The sequence below is a fragment of the Apium graveolens genome, chromosome 10 (assembly GCF_009905375.1).
Source record: "Apium graveolens cultivar Ventura chromosome 10, ASM990537v1, whole genome shotgun sequence".
NCBI classification, from domain to species: domain Eukaryota; kingdom Viridiplantae; phylum Streptophyta; class Magnoliopsida; order Apiales; family Apiaceae; genus Apium; species Apium graveolens.
The window spans coordinates 239519337-239534516 of NC_133656.1; the positions used below are offsets into that span (position 1 = coordinate 239519337).

General features: G+C 35.2%; 1 protein-coding gene across 1 annotated transcript; it reads right to left on the bottom strand.

The window, feature by feature from the left end:
- Positions 1-189: 189 nt before the first annotated feature.
- Positions 190-1895, bottom strand: LOC141692156 (uncharacterized). The gene is made up of 2 exons (XM_074496894.1): positions 1568-1895; positions 190-1253 (listed from the first exon to the last, which is right to left on the bottom strand). Exons 1-2 carry the CDS (start codon positions 1893-1895, stop codon positions 190-192), a joined length of 1392 nt encoding a protein of 463 aa, XP_074352995.1.
- Positions 1896-15180: the final 13285 nt, after the last annotated feature.

The following is a 15180-nucleotide window of genomic DNA, read 5'->3' on the forward strand; positions in this document are numbered from 1 at the left end:
AATCTATTTTGTTTAGCCGCTGCAGCATAGAACGACATTCCTCAATAATCAAACCAAAGTAAGATTTCATGGGGACTTTACTCTGAACATATTGCACCATTGCATAGCAGTCAGATTCCACACTGACCTCATACCAGCCTCGCTCCATCATCCAACTCAAGGCCTCTTTGAAGGCCATCGTTTCAGCCATCAACGGAGAAACCAGCCGAGGGTGAAATAGCGCTCGAGCTTCAACCAACTCCCCCTAGAATCTCTGGCAATCATTCCAAAACCAACACCACCCCACTCTTCAAAAACAATTGCGTCAACTGATACCTTAACTTTGTTCGATTGATGTTTAACCCATTTAGAAGCTCCATCTCCTTCTACGTAGGGCTGAAGAGGAGTTACAAACGACCTACATTGGGTTTCAGTCCATTGTGTAAGGTACTGCCTTGCTGCAGCAACTGTTTTATTAGCCGAAGATGATTTTTGATTCCAGACACGATCATTCCTTGCTCTCCAGATTACCCAGCAGAGAGTGATAATTTTCGCTTGAACCCGAGCATTGACAGAAGATAGAAGAGTGACCAGCCAAGAATTAAAGCATGAAGAAACATTAACCTGGACGCTGGGAAACATAATGGACCAGCACTGGGATGCAAATGGACATTGCACCAGTGCATGCAAAGTTGTTTGAGGTTCACCTTGGCACTGAGGGCATATAGCCTGGACTTGCACACGTTTCATCTGAAGTTGAACTAGAGTTGGCAGACAATTTGAAAGAGCGCGCCAGACTAAATTCAGAGATTTTGGAGGGGCCTTTATCTTCCAAAGAACCTGCCAGATTCTATCATTCTCATTAACATTCCATGACCTCTTTTGAGACTGGAGAAACTTATAAGCTGATTTCACAGAGTAAATACCAGAGTCCTCATGAAGCCAGAACCAAGTATCACTGTGATTCGACTCTGACAGAGGGATATCTAAAACATATGACTGATCCCTTTCATTGAGAACATCCGACAGAACTTCCATGTCCCAACTCTTTTCGTTTAGGCACATCAACGAATCCACCATTTTGTTATGAAGAGGATCTGGAGACGAAGTAATATACGGACAATCATTTGACAAGAGCCACGGTTGATCTAAAATTTGAATGATTGTGCCATCCCCGATTCTCCAACGAGTTCCATCCCGGAGTAGCTGCTTTGCTTCGAGTAAACTTCTCCAGATAAAGCTCGGGTTATGACCTGCCGTTGCATGAAAGAAGTCTGTACCAGGAAAGTATTTGGCTTTATACAGACGAGACACTAAGCTATCTGGAAAAGAAATCAGACACCAGACTTGCTTGCCTAGCATCGCAATATTAAAATCTCGAAAGTTCCTAAAGCCCATACCTCCTGCATGTTTATGCTTCGACAGATTTTCCCAAGACATCCAAGGGAGTTATTTGTTTGAGAGGAATTCCACCAAAAATTTGTTAAAGTTTTCTCAATATTCCTCGTAATATCCAAAGGCAGAAGAAATACACTCATAGCATAACTGGGAAGTGTTTGAGCTACTTGCTTCACTAAAATCTCCTTACCAGCTCGTGATACATGGTTAACGTTCCAACTGCGGATCTTTGTATTAGCTTTGTCCTTGAGATAACCTAACATTGCAGATTTATTTCGGCCAACAATATTTGGCAATCCCAGATAAGTAGAGTGCATGCTAGCTTCAGACATCTTCAAAATTTGACCAATGGGCTGTTTATTGTAATCTAGCACATTAGTGCTGTAAAAGATCGATGACTTGGACCTGTTTACCTGCTGCCCAGATGCTCTTTCATAAGTCTCCAAAATCTCTAAAACTGTCGAAGCTTCAATAAGATCTGCTTTACAAAATAGGTATGAGTCGTCGACAAACAACATATGAGTGACTGTGGGGGCTCGTTTACAGATTCTTACACCATGAATAAGACTCCGTTCCTCACGTCTTCGCAGCAAAGCTGATAAACCTTCAAAGCTGATAAACCTTCAACACAGATGATAAATAGATATGGCGAAAAGGGGTCTCCTTGACGGATTCCACGAGTTGGAGTAATAGGACCTATTTCATATTTCCCATGATTGATTGAATAAACCACCGTGGTCACACATTGCAACACAAGATGGACCCACCATGGCGAGAAGCCCATCTTTAGGAGAATAGCTTTAAGAAAATTCCACTCAATACGATCATAGGCCTTACTCATATTAAGTTTCAAATCCATGTATCCGTCTTTGCCTGTTCTTTTTCCTTTCAAATAGTGCATGATCTCGTAAGAAATCATCACATTATCTGAAATTAGCCGACCCGGGATGAATACACTTTGCGTGTTCGAAATTACATTTTCTAGTAGACCTCTCATTCTATTTGCCGTCACCTTGGTTATGATTTTCATAAGCACGTTACAAAGCGCAATCGGCCTCAACTCCCCCATTGTCGTAGGATTTCTCTTTTTTGGGATCAAAACTATATTTGTATCGTTAAGCCCTTGATGAATCTCACTTGTAGCAAAGAAATGATTTGTTAATTGGAAAATGTCCTCTCCAACAATACCCCAATGTTTCTGAAAAAAGGCCGGAGTCATCCCATCCGGACCCGGGGCCTTGTCTGGATACATCTGGAATAATGCACCTTGAACTTCTTCTCGAGACACCTCCTTGCTTAACCAACCATTCTGCTCATCGGAAATCGACCGTGGAACACAATTAATAACTTCATCAAAAGCTACTGGAGCTGCAGTGAATAGCTCCATATAAAATGACTTAATAAGCTGTTGTAGACCATTCTGCCAGTCTATCCATTCTCCAGAATTATTCTTTAACTTATCAATGCGATTTGCATTTCGACGTTTATTGCAAGCTGCATGAAAGTACTTCGTGTTCTTGTCTCCAGCTTTGAGCCATAACTATTTCAATCTCTGACGCCAGTAAATCTCCTTTTGATCCAGGATGAGAAATAACTGATGTTTGGTGTCTTTATATTCTTGGATCGATTGGTCGTCGCGCTTCCGTCTCAGAGATTTGAGCTTCAGATGACAGTTCTTAATTCGAGTATTGAAACTACCCGTGATCTCTTTCCCCCATATTGTGAGATGATCTGCACACGACTTGATTTTCTGCTGCACATTCGCCTGGTTGTTATCTTCCCAGTTATCCCTGACAATGATTGCACATAATGGGTCTGTGAGCCAAGCATTCTTGAAACGAAATCGTTTAATTTTTCTGCCCATCTCTTTATGGCTTGGATCAAGAAATATAGCACTGTGATCTGACGGAGACCCTTCCAAGTTATATAACTTTGCCGTAGGAAATAATAGAGCCCAAGTCTGAGTGATCAGAGCACGATCTAGGCGAATTTCCAGCCATAAATCAGTACCTTTACCTCTCTCCCATGTAAAAGGGTGACCAACTAAGTCAATGTCCGACAGCCCTGTAGCATCCAAAGTATCATTGAATCAATCTAGCAACCACTGGGGGTAATTTGCCCCTCCTTTCTTTTCAGCTTGTGAGCTAATATTGTTCATATATCCAATAACGCACCACGGGAGATTTGAGTCTCTCGACAAATTCCTCAATAAATCCCAAGTACGCCTTCTCTGGCTCCTGTTTGGCTCGCCATAAAAACCTGTCAACCTCCATGAGGGTTTGTCATGTGGGATAATAACAACATCTATATGGTTGCTAGACAAACTGTGTAAGTCGACTTGATCCTGGTTATTCCAAAACAGAGCCAATCCTCCACTTCGACCTTGAGCTTCCACCATTAACAATCCCTGAAAACTCAGCTTAGTTCGCACCTTCTCCATATTTGCTTTTACACTTAGCGTTTCACACAAGAATACAAAATCGGGTCGTTGTTGACGAATTACGTCCTGCAGGAACTGTAACTTCCAAGGTGGACCCATACCTTGGCAGTTCCAGCTTAATATACTCATGATGAGCAGCGGGCCTGCGACGCAGCACCCGCCAAAAATCCGTTTTTTTGGTTCTGGTAATCCTCATTCAGGCTGTCCTCCATGTCCTTTCCCCTGGGAGTACTGTCCATATTGTCATCTGGATTATTGTTGTCCTCCCCCACGCGTCTCCTTTTTGGAATCGTGATCACGAGTTCAGTAGAATCATAGTTATTCTCTTCATGAATATAGTGAAGTTCCTGATTTGATGGTATCAGTTTTTGTGGAATATCCTGCCCTCCGTTATTTGCTCCTTGAATTTTGTTTACAATTGGCACTAACTGTGTTGAGTTCATTTCGGTAGCAATCCCTAAACTCTCGCAAGATTTATTTACTGGTGATAATTTTACGAATCCTAACTTATCCCTTCCATCTGCTTCTGAGTTGTACGCCGGAGTTGCACCACCGGAGCGCAACCACTTACTGCCCATAGTGTATGAACGTCTCTTTGGATCAGCACGCATCCAAGGTCCATATGGACGTTCAATGTTCTCCCCCTGGGTTTTAAATATTTTTGCACAGAATTTATCACTGTGACCAATTACGCCACAAATAAAACAGAATGTAGGAACAACTTCGTATTTGAAATGCACCCAGCACCATTCGGTAGCGTTCTTCCTAATCTTCATCCTCCGTTTTAAGGGGGAATGTAGTGGAATTGTGACACGAACTCGAAAGTACTCTCTCCAGACACCAATAAAGTTGTTTGCATCCCCTTCCACAAACTTGCCGATGTGATTCCCGATATCTGTGACCACTCGCTGTGACATGAAGCCCGTGCATATGCCATGTAACTGAACCCAAATGTCCAGGTTGTTTATGTGCATGGTGCGAGGATCCATTCCTTCTTTCAATCTCTTAAACACCAGATGAAAACGACCAAACATCCATGGGCTACCATCGCAAACACGTTTGATGTCGATTTCATGGTAAAACTGGAAAAGAAATCGATTAGGCTCCAATTGTTTCACACACACTCCCTTACCTGGTCTCCATAAAGAAGCCATTTTGTATTGCATGGCTTGAAAATCAATCGTTGACTCTGTTAGAAACATCCTTACCAAGCACCAACGCGTATCGATCTCACTCAGTTCTGATGAATCTTTTGCATAAATGAGACCTTGTTCTTCATCCTCTATCGAACATCTGGTAAAGCTTTCTTCCATTTCGCGGACATCGTTCCTTTGCCCAGCCATTGATTTAGTGGATAAATGATAGTGACTAAGAGAGACAGATTCTGAAACTATGTGAATGATAGACTAATCATTGCACGAGAGAAAACATTCATACCATGTCAATAGACAAGACAAGTTTTTTTAGACTCGTATGTTTAATTGTGTTAATATGTTCCACTTTTTAAAATAACTAGTATACTAAGTCGCGATTCATAGCGGCCTTCTAAAATAATGTTTCATTTTTTTTTATTTTTTTATTTCTTGTTTGATATTGGTCATTCTAAAATAATGAATAATAAATAAATATAATAAATTAAGAAGTTTAAAAATCCGTTATTTCGTTAAACATGTTTACTCCACTGAATCGCTCTCTCATTATTCACAAATCTGATATCATAAAATTATAGTATTATTTATTAGTCAATAATAAATATAACACTTTTTTATTTAATAATATAAAATTTTGAGAAAATCACAAAAATAAATTAAAACGATATAGAGGCTCAACCTCACTGCCCCGTCTTCTCTTTTATATAATTATAATAATATAACAATATATTGATTTTAAAAATATTGACAAAATTTGTTTATAGATAATATTATGTTGTCTTTAGGAGAAAGTAGAGATATGATATTAAAAAGAAAAAAAGATTTTTTTAGGAGGATGGTAAGTTGATTAAAAGAGAAAGGAGAAGTTTTAATGTTAAGTTGATTTCAAAAATCTTAATGGATGATATTGTAGAAACATCAGGAGAATATTACAAATGATGTTAAATATAATATAGATACATGTCTTTGTAATATATCATGGGCTAAAAATTAAAAGAAAAAATTTAGGAAAATAATATACTAAGTTGAATTTAGGAGAAATAGAAGAAATGATATTAAAAAGGAAATTTAAGATGACAAGTTTATTTAAAGAGAAAGTAGATGTTTTAGGAAAATATTATGGTCGTAAGTTGATTTCAAAAATTTTAATTGAAGATGTTGTAGAAATTTTATGAGAATATTATGAATAATGATAATATATAGGAGAAAATAAGGCAGCTGTAGTTTTTTTATATTTATTAACTCAAAAAATTGAGAAAATTAGAAAAATTAAATGAGACGATTTGAGAGGCGCCAGCTAAACGACCTCGTCTTCTCCTTTATATAAGTATACTGATGATTATTAAAATGTCTCATGGTTAACTTTTAACTCATGTATGGTCATTATATTTATACATTTACGTAATAACAATAATAGATGTCAATTAATTATTATTAAAATGTCCATCATACATAAATTTTAGATTGTCATATATATTTTTTACCAAGTAACCAAGAAGGTTCAAAATACTTGGGGGCTGTTTACTTACAGAAATTTTTTCCAGTTTTCTTTTTTCCAATTTTCTAAAGTTTTCTCACTTTTCTATTTCTAAGAAAACTGTTGAAAAATTAGAAAACATGTTCCAAATTAACTTAAACAAAAAAGTAGAAAATATATATGAACACTTCTAAATTTGAAATATATAGTTCTTTTATGTAATCAATGAACAATTATAAATAATGTTATTGTCAACAAAAATTATACTATGAAAACTTGTTTTTAAATTATTTAATTATATTTATATAGTTTTCAATATTTGTATCATATATCAACTTTTATGTATTATTGTGTTAACAATTTATTTGTGATTATTTCATTAATATAAAACTTTTAAATTTTATGCGAGTTTGTTTTGTCTTTATTTTAAAACAAATGTATTAATATTAATAATATTAATTGTATTACTATTATAATATTCATGTATTTCCATAAGAAACAATATAATAATATATAATGCATACCTTATATAAAAATGTAGTGAATAAAAAGGCATGAATGTGTGTATATTAGGGTTAGAACGTGTGGATATTAGGTTAGAACGGACTGTTTTCTTAGATTAGAAAACAATAAAAAACTGTTTTCCAGAGTTTTCTCATTCCTAGTTATAAATCAGAAAACCGTATTTTCCATTTTTCTAGTTTTCATTTTAGAAAATATGCAAGTTGAACACATATTTAAAATTTTCTATTTTCTAAGAAAAGTTTTCTGGAAAATGTTGAAGTAAACAGCCCCTTCTAGGGTACTTGTCACGAGACTTTCCGAAGGCATGCTTATAGACATGCTTTTTGCCAAAAGACATGCCCAAATGACATGTCATTTCTCAATTAAATATAATAAAATTTAATACATAATTGTTATACTAATATACAAAGAACTTGAATATAAAATTAAAGTTAGTTGATAGTAACAATTGAATATCATCATAATACTCATTTATATTAGTAACTTTTTCGATAGTCGAATATATGTAAATATTTTAGAATTATATTTGTTATTTCTGAATATTTCTAATATTAAATATTTATTTAAAAAAGAATTAGTAAAAAGGCACGCCAAATCATGAAAAAGGCATATCTGGCTAATTGACGTCATGGCATGTCCGGCGCCAAGAACTACACATGATTACATGTTTCAAATCTTAAAAAGAGAAAAAAAACATCCCAAATACGTCGATCACCGAAATAATAAGTCAAGTTAAATCTGGCAAATATAGACTTCCAAAGAGTTTCATTTTACGGTGATCAGATTGAGATAAAAATAGTATTTTGAGCTAATTAATAATTTGTATCTATTAAATCTTGTCAAATGACATGGTTTGAGAGTTAGGGCGTTTAAGTCCCGTCTGCTTCGTTTATTTCATTTCTATTTTCTGTTTCAATCATTAGTTCTTGTTACTTTTGTCTTGAGAAAAGAATAATATGCATGACATGGAGGTAGGGTTTACAATGATTAGTCTGGAGGATGAAGAGCAGGGAGGCTTGGTTTATGAGGAGAAAGTGGTGGAATCAAGCGAGATCGATCTCAGATGGTGCCTCGTAGGTCATTGTTTGACGGAGTCACATATCGATTTCCAAGTAATGCAACATAAATTAGCTTCTTTATGGAGGCCAGTGAGAGGAATGTATGTGAAACAGATCGACACGAACATATATTTGTTACAGTTCTACCATGAGTTGGACATTAAGATAAATTTAAAATTAGCTCAAATGCTGGAATCCGTTAAATAAGTGTACTCCATATTTTGCCAGGCACATGTAACTATGATAAATTTAAAATTATAATTCTTTAATATAGTTTTTTATTATCATATCATTAAAGCGGTTGATCTTGCAGTACTATCAAATTGGAAGAGGTCGTAACAATAATTTTAGAAAAGAGGCCTTGAAAATCAATTGATCCCCAATTTGATATGTACTCATCATTCTTATACAACCTTAAATTCTGTGTGACATAACTGCCTTAGATATCTCTGATAAATTGTAAAAACTTTCTATGGCAGTATAGGCAGTGGGCATGTTAATAGACACCACAAGTAAAGAGAGTCTAGTGCAAAGTCCAAAACAGGTTGGAAATTTTACCAAACATACGTAACATCCCGATATTTTTTTCAGACTAAAAAATTAGGGTTCTTATTATTGAAATTTTTGAATTGGTTGATTAATTTTTCGAGGTACGGATATCTTTATTATACTCTTTCTTTTTGAATTCGTGTATGTATATTGTATATTCTGAATCTTTTTAAATTCACATATGATTCGTTGTTCATCGTATGATTGTGATTTATTCTCGTTGGAAAGATAATTTGATTATCTTCGTTTTTCGTTCTTTACGTTTTCTGAAATTATGCTTGTAAATATGTTAAAATATATTATTTGTGTAATAAGTTGCTTAAATTTCTGTTTGTGCGGCCTAACTTCGTAAATTCGTTGTAAATTGAATATTTGTTCAAAAATATTATGAGCAATACCATTCTGGAACCATTGTCTCATGATGATATTCACTCTAATTTTCACATGTTCATGATTTTATTGCTCAGAGTCACATAGGCTATGCTTTAACTGTTCATTCAAAGGTTTGGTTTGAATAGATAATGCGGACTTGGACTACTGCTCGCATTGATGCAAAGAAAGGCACCATCTTCTTTACTCTTAATGCAATGAGTATGAAATCACGGTTGAAGTTGTGAAAAAGGCTTTGGATCTTCCTGAATTGGGTAACAAAACTACAATTTGACAACTACCGCTACCTTGTTTAACTTCATCAGGAACATTGTACTGAATTTACCAAGGCAAGAGAGTTTTTCAGGAATAAGCTCAGGAAAAAACAACACTTTTACTTTAATTGCATCAGTCGCTGCTTTCTCAACAAGGTATCCAATTTTAATGCATTGTCATTGGTTTCCATGTAATTGGATTATTCTTTAATTTTCAATCATGTGTTTGATTAAAGGAATACTATATTGTAATTCTTGATAGCTAGGTTATGTGACAAGGATGGTGTCATAGGCTACACTAGATTTTTTCAATTAATTTTCACATATTTATTGCCTCATGTCACTTTTGAAAATGATGAAATAGTCTCCATTTTTCAAATCACCTCTAAATTTATGACTGATCTGGCAAAGAGAAAGATAAGTTTGTAGGAAGGGTTGATTTACCAATTCAAATGTGGCAATTCCTGCAAAAGTTAATGCCACACAGATACTCATTGTCAAATCCTGATGTCGTGGAACGTGGCACAACCAATGTGTTCCTGACCCAAACATCTCACTCCATAAACAACAATTCAAACACTCAACCACCTCTGGTTCTTGCCAAAAAGAATTAGTTATAAAATCTCAACAACCAACTAGAACTGATGTGTCCAGTGGACAGTCAGGTTCAAGGATTGTTCCACATTCACCCACGGAAAAGGAGAAACAAGGTGGAGAACGGAGAGTGTCTGGCTCTAAGAAACATATTCCAAAAGGAAAAAGAGTAAGACAGGCACTTGCTGAGGAAATGAAAAAGAAAAAGAGGGCATAAGGACGTCATATTATTGCTGAATCAGATACTGATTAAAGTGATGAGACCCCAATTGTCTTCAAAATGAATGTAAATCCGGTGGAGGTTACTGGTACTGAGGAAGGAGATAAGTCTGATGCTGAGAAGGCCGCTCCAAAGAAGAAAAGAAAGTTGATCAAGTTGGCTGACAAGTTTCAAGCTCAACAAGAAAAATTCAAGATACAGACAAAGCTTCATGCTATTCCTGAACAATCTAGTCCGTATCCTGACAGTGAGAAAACTGATTTTCCTGAAACAATAATTTTTATTCCTTATATATACCTCATCAGTTCCTGACTCTCCCCCAGCCAAATTTATTTAAGTTTCTGCTGAAATAATGAGATAGATGGCAAATGAGGTTGGTCTTGACACTTTGGGGAAGAGAAAAGCTGAAAACAAAGTTATTTTATGAGGAAGAAATCAAAATTCCAGTCTCCACAGAAAGAGCACAACACACAAGAACCTGATTATCAAAGGGTTTTAGCAGTTGTTCAAGCTTCAGTCACACAAGAACCACTCTCTCAAAGTGAGAGTGCAGAAACACTCATTCAAAGGGAAATTCCTGACATTATTCAAGGTGGTCCTGGTTCTGTGGAAATCGAGGTTCAAGACCATGTACAACAAAAGGAAGCTCATCATGAGCACTTGGAAAAATTGGATGTAGTGATTAATGATCCAATCTTTAAGGGAAGCCCATAAGAACCTTCAACTCAAAGGGTTGAAGAAGCTTCACAGCCTCAGGTCACACAAGAACCATCAGTTCAAAGTACTGATGCAGACCAAGTTGCAATTCCCGATTCCATGTCAAATCCTGACGCTGCTCATGCTGATCCCGATGCATCAAATCCTGACACTTCAATTCCTGATATTGACATGGCGGCTGCAAAGGACACTGAAGCTATATTGGTGACTCCTCTTTCTGCTATGCCTTTGGAATCATCTACACAATATATAATTTTTACTTCCACTTCTACATTATCTGTTATTATGACTATAAATATACCCTTACATTTGGATACCCCTATTTATTATGACTGCAGACCACTCTTCTCAGCCATCTCTTATTTCTTCTTTTGTGAGTGATTTGATCCTTTCTAGTGAGACTAAGAGAAAACAATTAGTAAAAAATAAAATTAATGAGAGGCAGTCTCCTGTATAGACAAAAGGAGAGGTAGAATTGAGAGAAAAAAGTAAGCAAAATATTACTATTAAAAGTAATATCAATGTGAGAAATGATGAGATCACTTTAAAAAGATAGAGAGATTTAGGTTTTACTGGTTCTTTTATTTTAGGGTCCTATCAGGCAACTGGTCTTCCCAAGTCAAAGGTCGATCAAAAGCTCAAAAGCATATCTGAAGATCCAGTGCTTGATGATCATGATATTCCTGAAAAGTTTAGCACTGGCAGTGATGATGATGATGATCCGGATGCAGCTCAACTTAAAGCTGTATTGGGGGATTCTAAACATTCTACATATGGATCTTCATCTGGCCATGCTACTCTTAATGCTCACAGAGCTCATGGATGGAATCACTCATGGAGGCTTGCAAATGAAAGGATTGTTGTACAAGACATGCCTGTACTTTAACAAGACTAAGACAATTTGTCAACCCTAAGTAAGTTGTATTGTTATCTAAATTTGCATTTTATACTTGTAACACTTAAAGTCTGTAAAAATGTCAAAGGAGCAGACTGGAGTATTTTTCTATAAACAGTGTCAAGCCTAAGAATTCTATCTGTAAGAAGATCAAGAAGATCATGCCTCAGAAGAATTATGAAGAAGCTTGGAGTTGAATAAATCTGTTTTAGGAAAAAATATTCTAAGTCAAGATCTCTACAAGTCACAGATTTAGTGTTATAGAGAAGTTATTCGAGAACTCAAAGTGACTTATCGAGAAGTCAAGAAAGGCACTAGAGAACCCACAGAGATATCGACAAGCCAAATTGAAGACATGAAGATTGGAGATATCGACAAGTCATTTCCTCACTAGAGAACTCAGAGTTATCGACAAGTCAACATTCTTTAGAGAACTCTGAGTTATCGATAAGTCAAATTCTACTAGAGAACTCAGAGATATCGATAAGCCAAAATTTACTAGAGAACTCTGAGTTGTCGACAAGTCAAATTTGACTAGAGAACTCTGAGTTATCGATAAGTCAATAAACCATTAGAGAACTCAGAGATATCGATAAGTCAAAGTGAAGATATGAAGACTAGAGATCTCTACAAGCCAAATTCTCTTATAGAGAACTCAGAGACCTCTACAAGTCAAATTTACTATGGAGCATTAGAATTATCGATAAGTAAATATACTTATCGAGAAGTCAAGTTCTCTATAGACCAAATGGAGATATTGAGGTAAAATCTCAAAGTACAGAAATACAGATCAGTTCAATATCCAAGATCAACAATCAACAAACAATCCAAATAGCTGGATTGACAAGTCTACAAAAAGCAGCTTGAACGATGTACAAGATCAATGTGAAGATTAACTGACAAAGGAAGATCAAGATGATCACAGGATGCTAAAGATATGCTAAGCCAGAAATAGAAGATATACTTTTCTATTAATGAAAATGACAAGTGACTGTTTACAAAAGCTAATAGCATGTCTTATTGAACACTGTGTAAACCAGCAGTTAACTGAATTATAAAGTTAACACTGGTCTTTTATTCAGAAGTAACAATTTAGATAGAAAATCTTGTAACTCTCTCAAGAGGAAGCTAAACTCTTTATCAACAAAGAGCCTAGAAATTTTGTAGCAAAACATTCTTATTTTTAATATAAAATTAAGTGAGTTTTGAAGATTTGTGTTCTTTATTTTCTTCAAGCTTAATTTTTGCATGAACACATTTTTACTACAAGATTTAATTTACTTTGTTCAACCATAAACATTCAAGAAAAGCTCAAAAACAGTAAAACACACATTCACCCCCACTCTGTGTGTTATTCATTTCCTAACAAGGGTTTCTTATATTGCTGCTCACACTTTGGTAGAGCATGCCGCTAACTCAATTTCTAATACTGTGTTAAAAACTGTTGTTAAAGCTACTACAGTTTTGGTTAAAGGAATGCATTCTTCTTCTTTTTTTCTCTCAAAGATTCAAATAATGATTTGAAAGAAAAAATTGTTGACCTTTCTGTTACTATCAAGGGCACTAACAAGCATAATGGACTAGTTAAAAGAATGATGAATGTAGAGTTCAATCAGGAATTGATGAATGAGAGGATACGTGCTATTGAATCTAATCAACAAGCTACAACTCAAAAGCAGGATGCTATTTTCTACTTGTTACGGGGTCTTGATGCCAAAAGAAGGAGATAGTAGCTCAGACAAAATGTGCACATGAATCAGTATTGAGAAAAGATGATTCCAATCCTAATGATGATGGTAGAAATTAAAGCACAAGGACCTTTGATGTTGTTGTGGTACAATCAAGATATGGAATCAAGACTCAAGCACAAACCACACGGTCAACTCATGTCTCTACAGATGATGCAAGGACTGTTACAACTGAGATAGTGACTTACTCTTAAATATTGATGGAAAAGCAAACTTTTTCTACAATTACAGAGGGGGATGAAGTGATAATTGATAATCCTGAAGATGCTCAAAGGTTCTACAGGTCTTTCAAGACAAGAGCTGGTGAAGTTATGACTCTTTATCATAAAGACAAAAGAGTTGAAGATCTATTTGACAAAAAAGCACTCATTCACTTAAGTGAAAAATTTCCTAATATGACAAGGGAAGAAATGCTAAAGCAACCAAAAGAAATTCTAAAACAATTTCAAAGTGTTAGTGAAGGTTGTTGGATTTTAATCGCAGCGGAGGCATGGTAAAACACTTTTACACATACAAAATCCAAATAAAAGCACATAAATCGTGGTAAAAAACATATGGATCGATTACTAACCTTTAATATGCGATCCAAAAGCAACGATCGGAGATCCTTAGCAGCTGCTCCTCAAACGTGAAACACTCCACCGGTATCCACCAAGAAAATGACGTTAAGGAGGAGGAAGAGGTGGAGAGAATTAGATTTTATAAAAACTTTTGGGGTTCGAATAAAAATAGGGTTTATAATAGTATATTTATAGGTAAAATTTTCAGCTGAAATTTTCCCATAAATATTATTATTATTATCCCATTTATTATTCTCATTAATAATTAACACACCTTTTAATTATTAATCCTTTTTCTAAACACTTTAGAAATAATTCTCTCTCTTGATTTAATTTCCAAAAAATTAAATCCTTAATTAATAATATTAAGAACTTTTCTTAATTAATTTATAATCAATTAAATCTCATTTAATCAATTATTAAATTTGCCAATTAATTATTTATTTCATAAATAAATAATTATTAGCCATTATTAATCAATTCCTCCACCATTAAATCATTCTCTTTTTATGGTGTGACCATGTAGGTTCAATATTAAGCCGGTAGTAGAAATAAATAATAATAAAACTATTTTATCATTATTTATATAAATTCTCTAATTTATTAAATATGATTAATTAATTAATCATATTTATTCTACACCGTGAGGGATACTTCTCAGCATATCGCGACTATCCGGATAATACGAATTCACTGCTTAGAATACCAAGAACCTATTCAGTGAATAGTTACCGTACAATAAACTCCTTCTACCCTACAATGTCCCGATTAAATACAAGGCATGGATCTGGTGTCAAGCCTATCTAATTTAATCACTTGCTTACCATTTATTATGCTTAGTTCTATGCAAATTAGAAACTCCTTTCTAATTTCATTTACTCTGGCCAGAGATTCTTGAACTAGCATAAGTGGATCAGCCTTGAACATTCGCTTCCTTCACTGGAAGGGGTAGATCCTTTATTGATCATACACTATCTTCGTGTACAAATTCCTATACCCAGTAGAGCCTTAATAATTGTCCCTGGAGACTAAGAACTAAACCAAAGCATAGTTCAGTGTACACAAGATGACTATGATGACCTCAAGTCTAAGGATACTTGTACAACTATCACTATGTGAACAACTGCTGACACGTGAGTGAACTCCATCAGTTGTTCAGCTATGTGAGTCATGTTCAGTGAACTTATTTCAATAATAAGCACCTACATACTAGCTATAGTGTCAC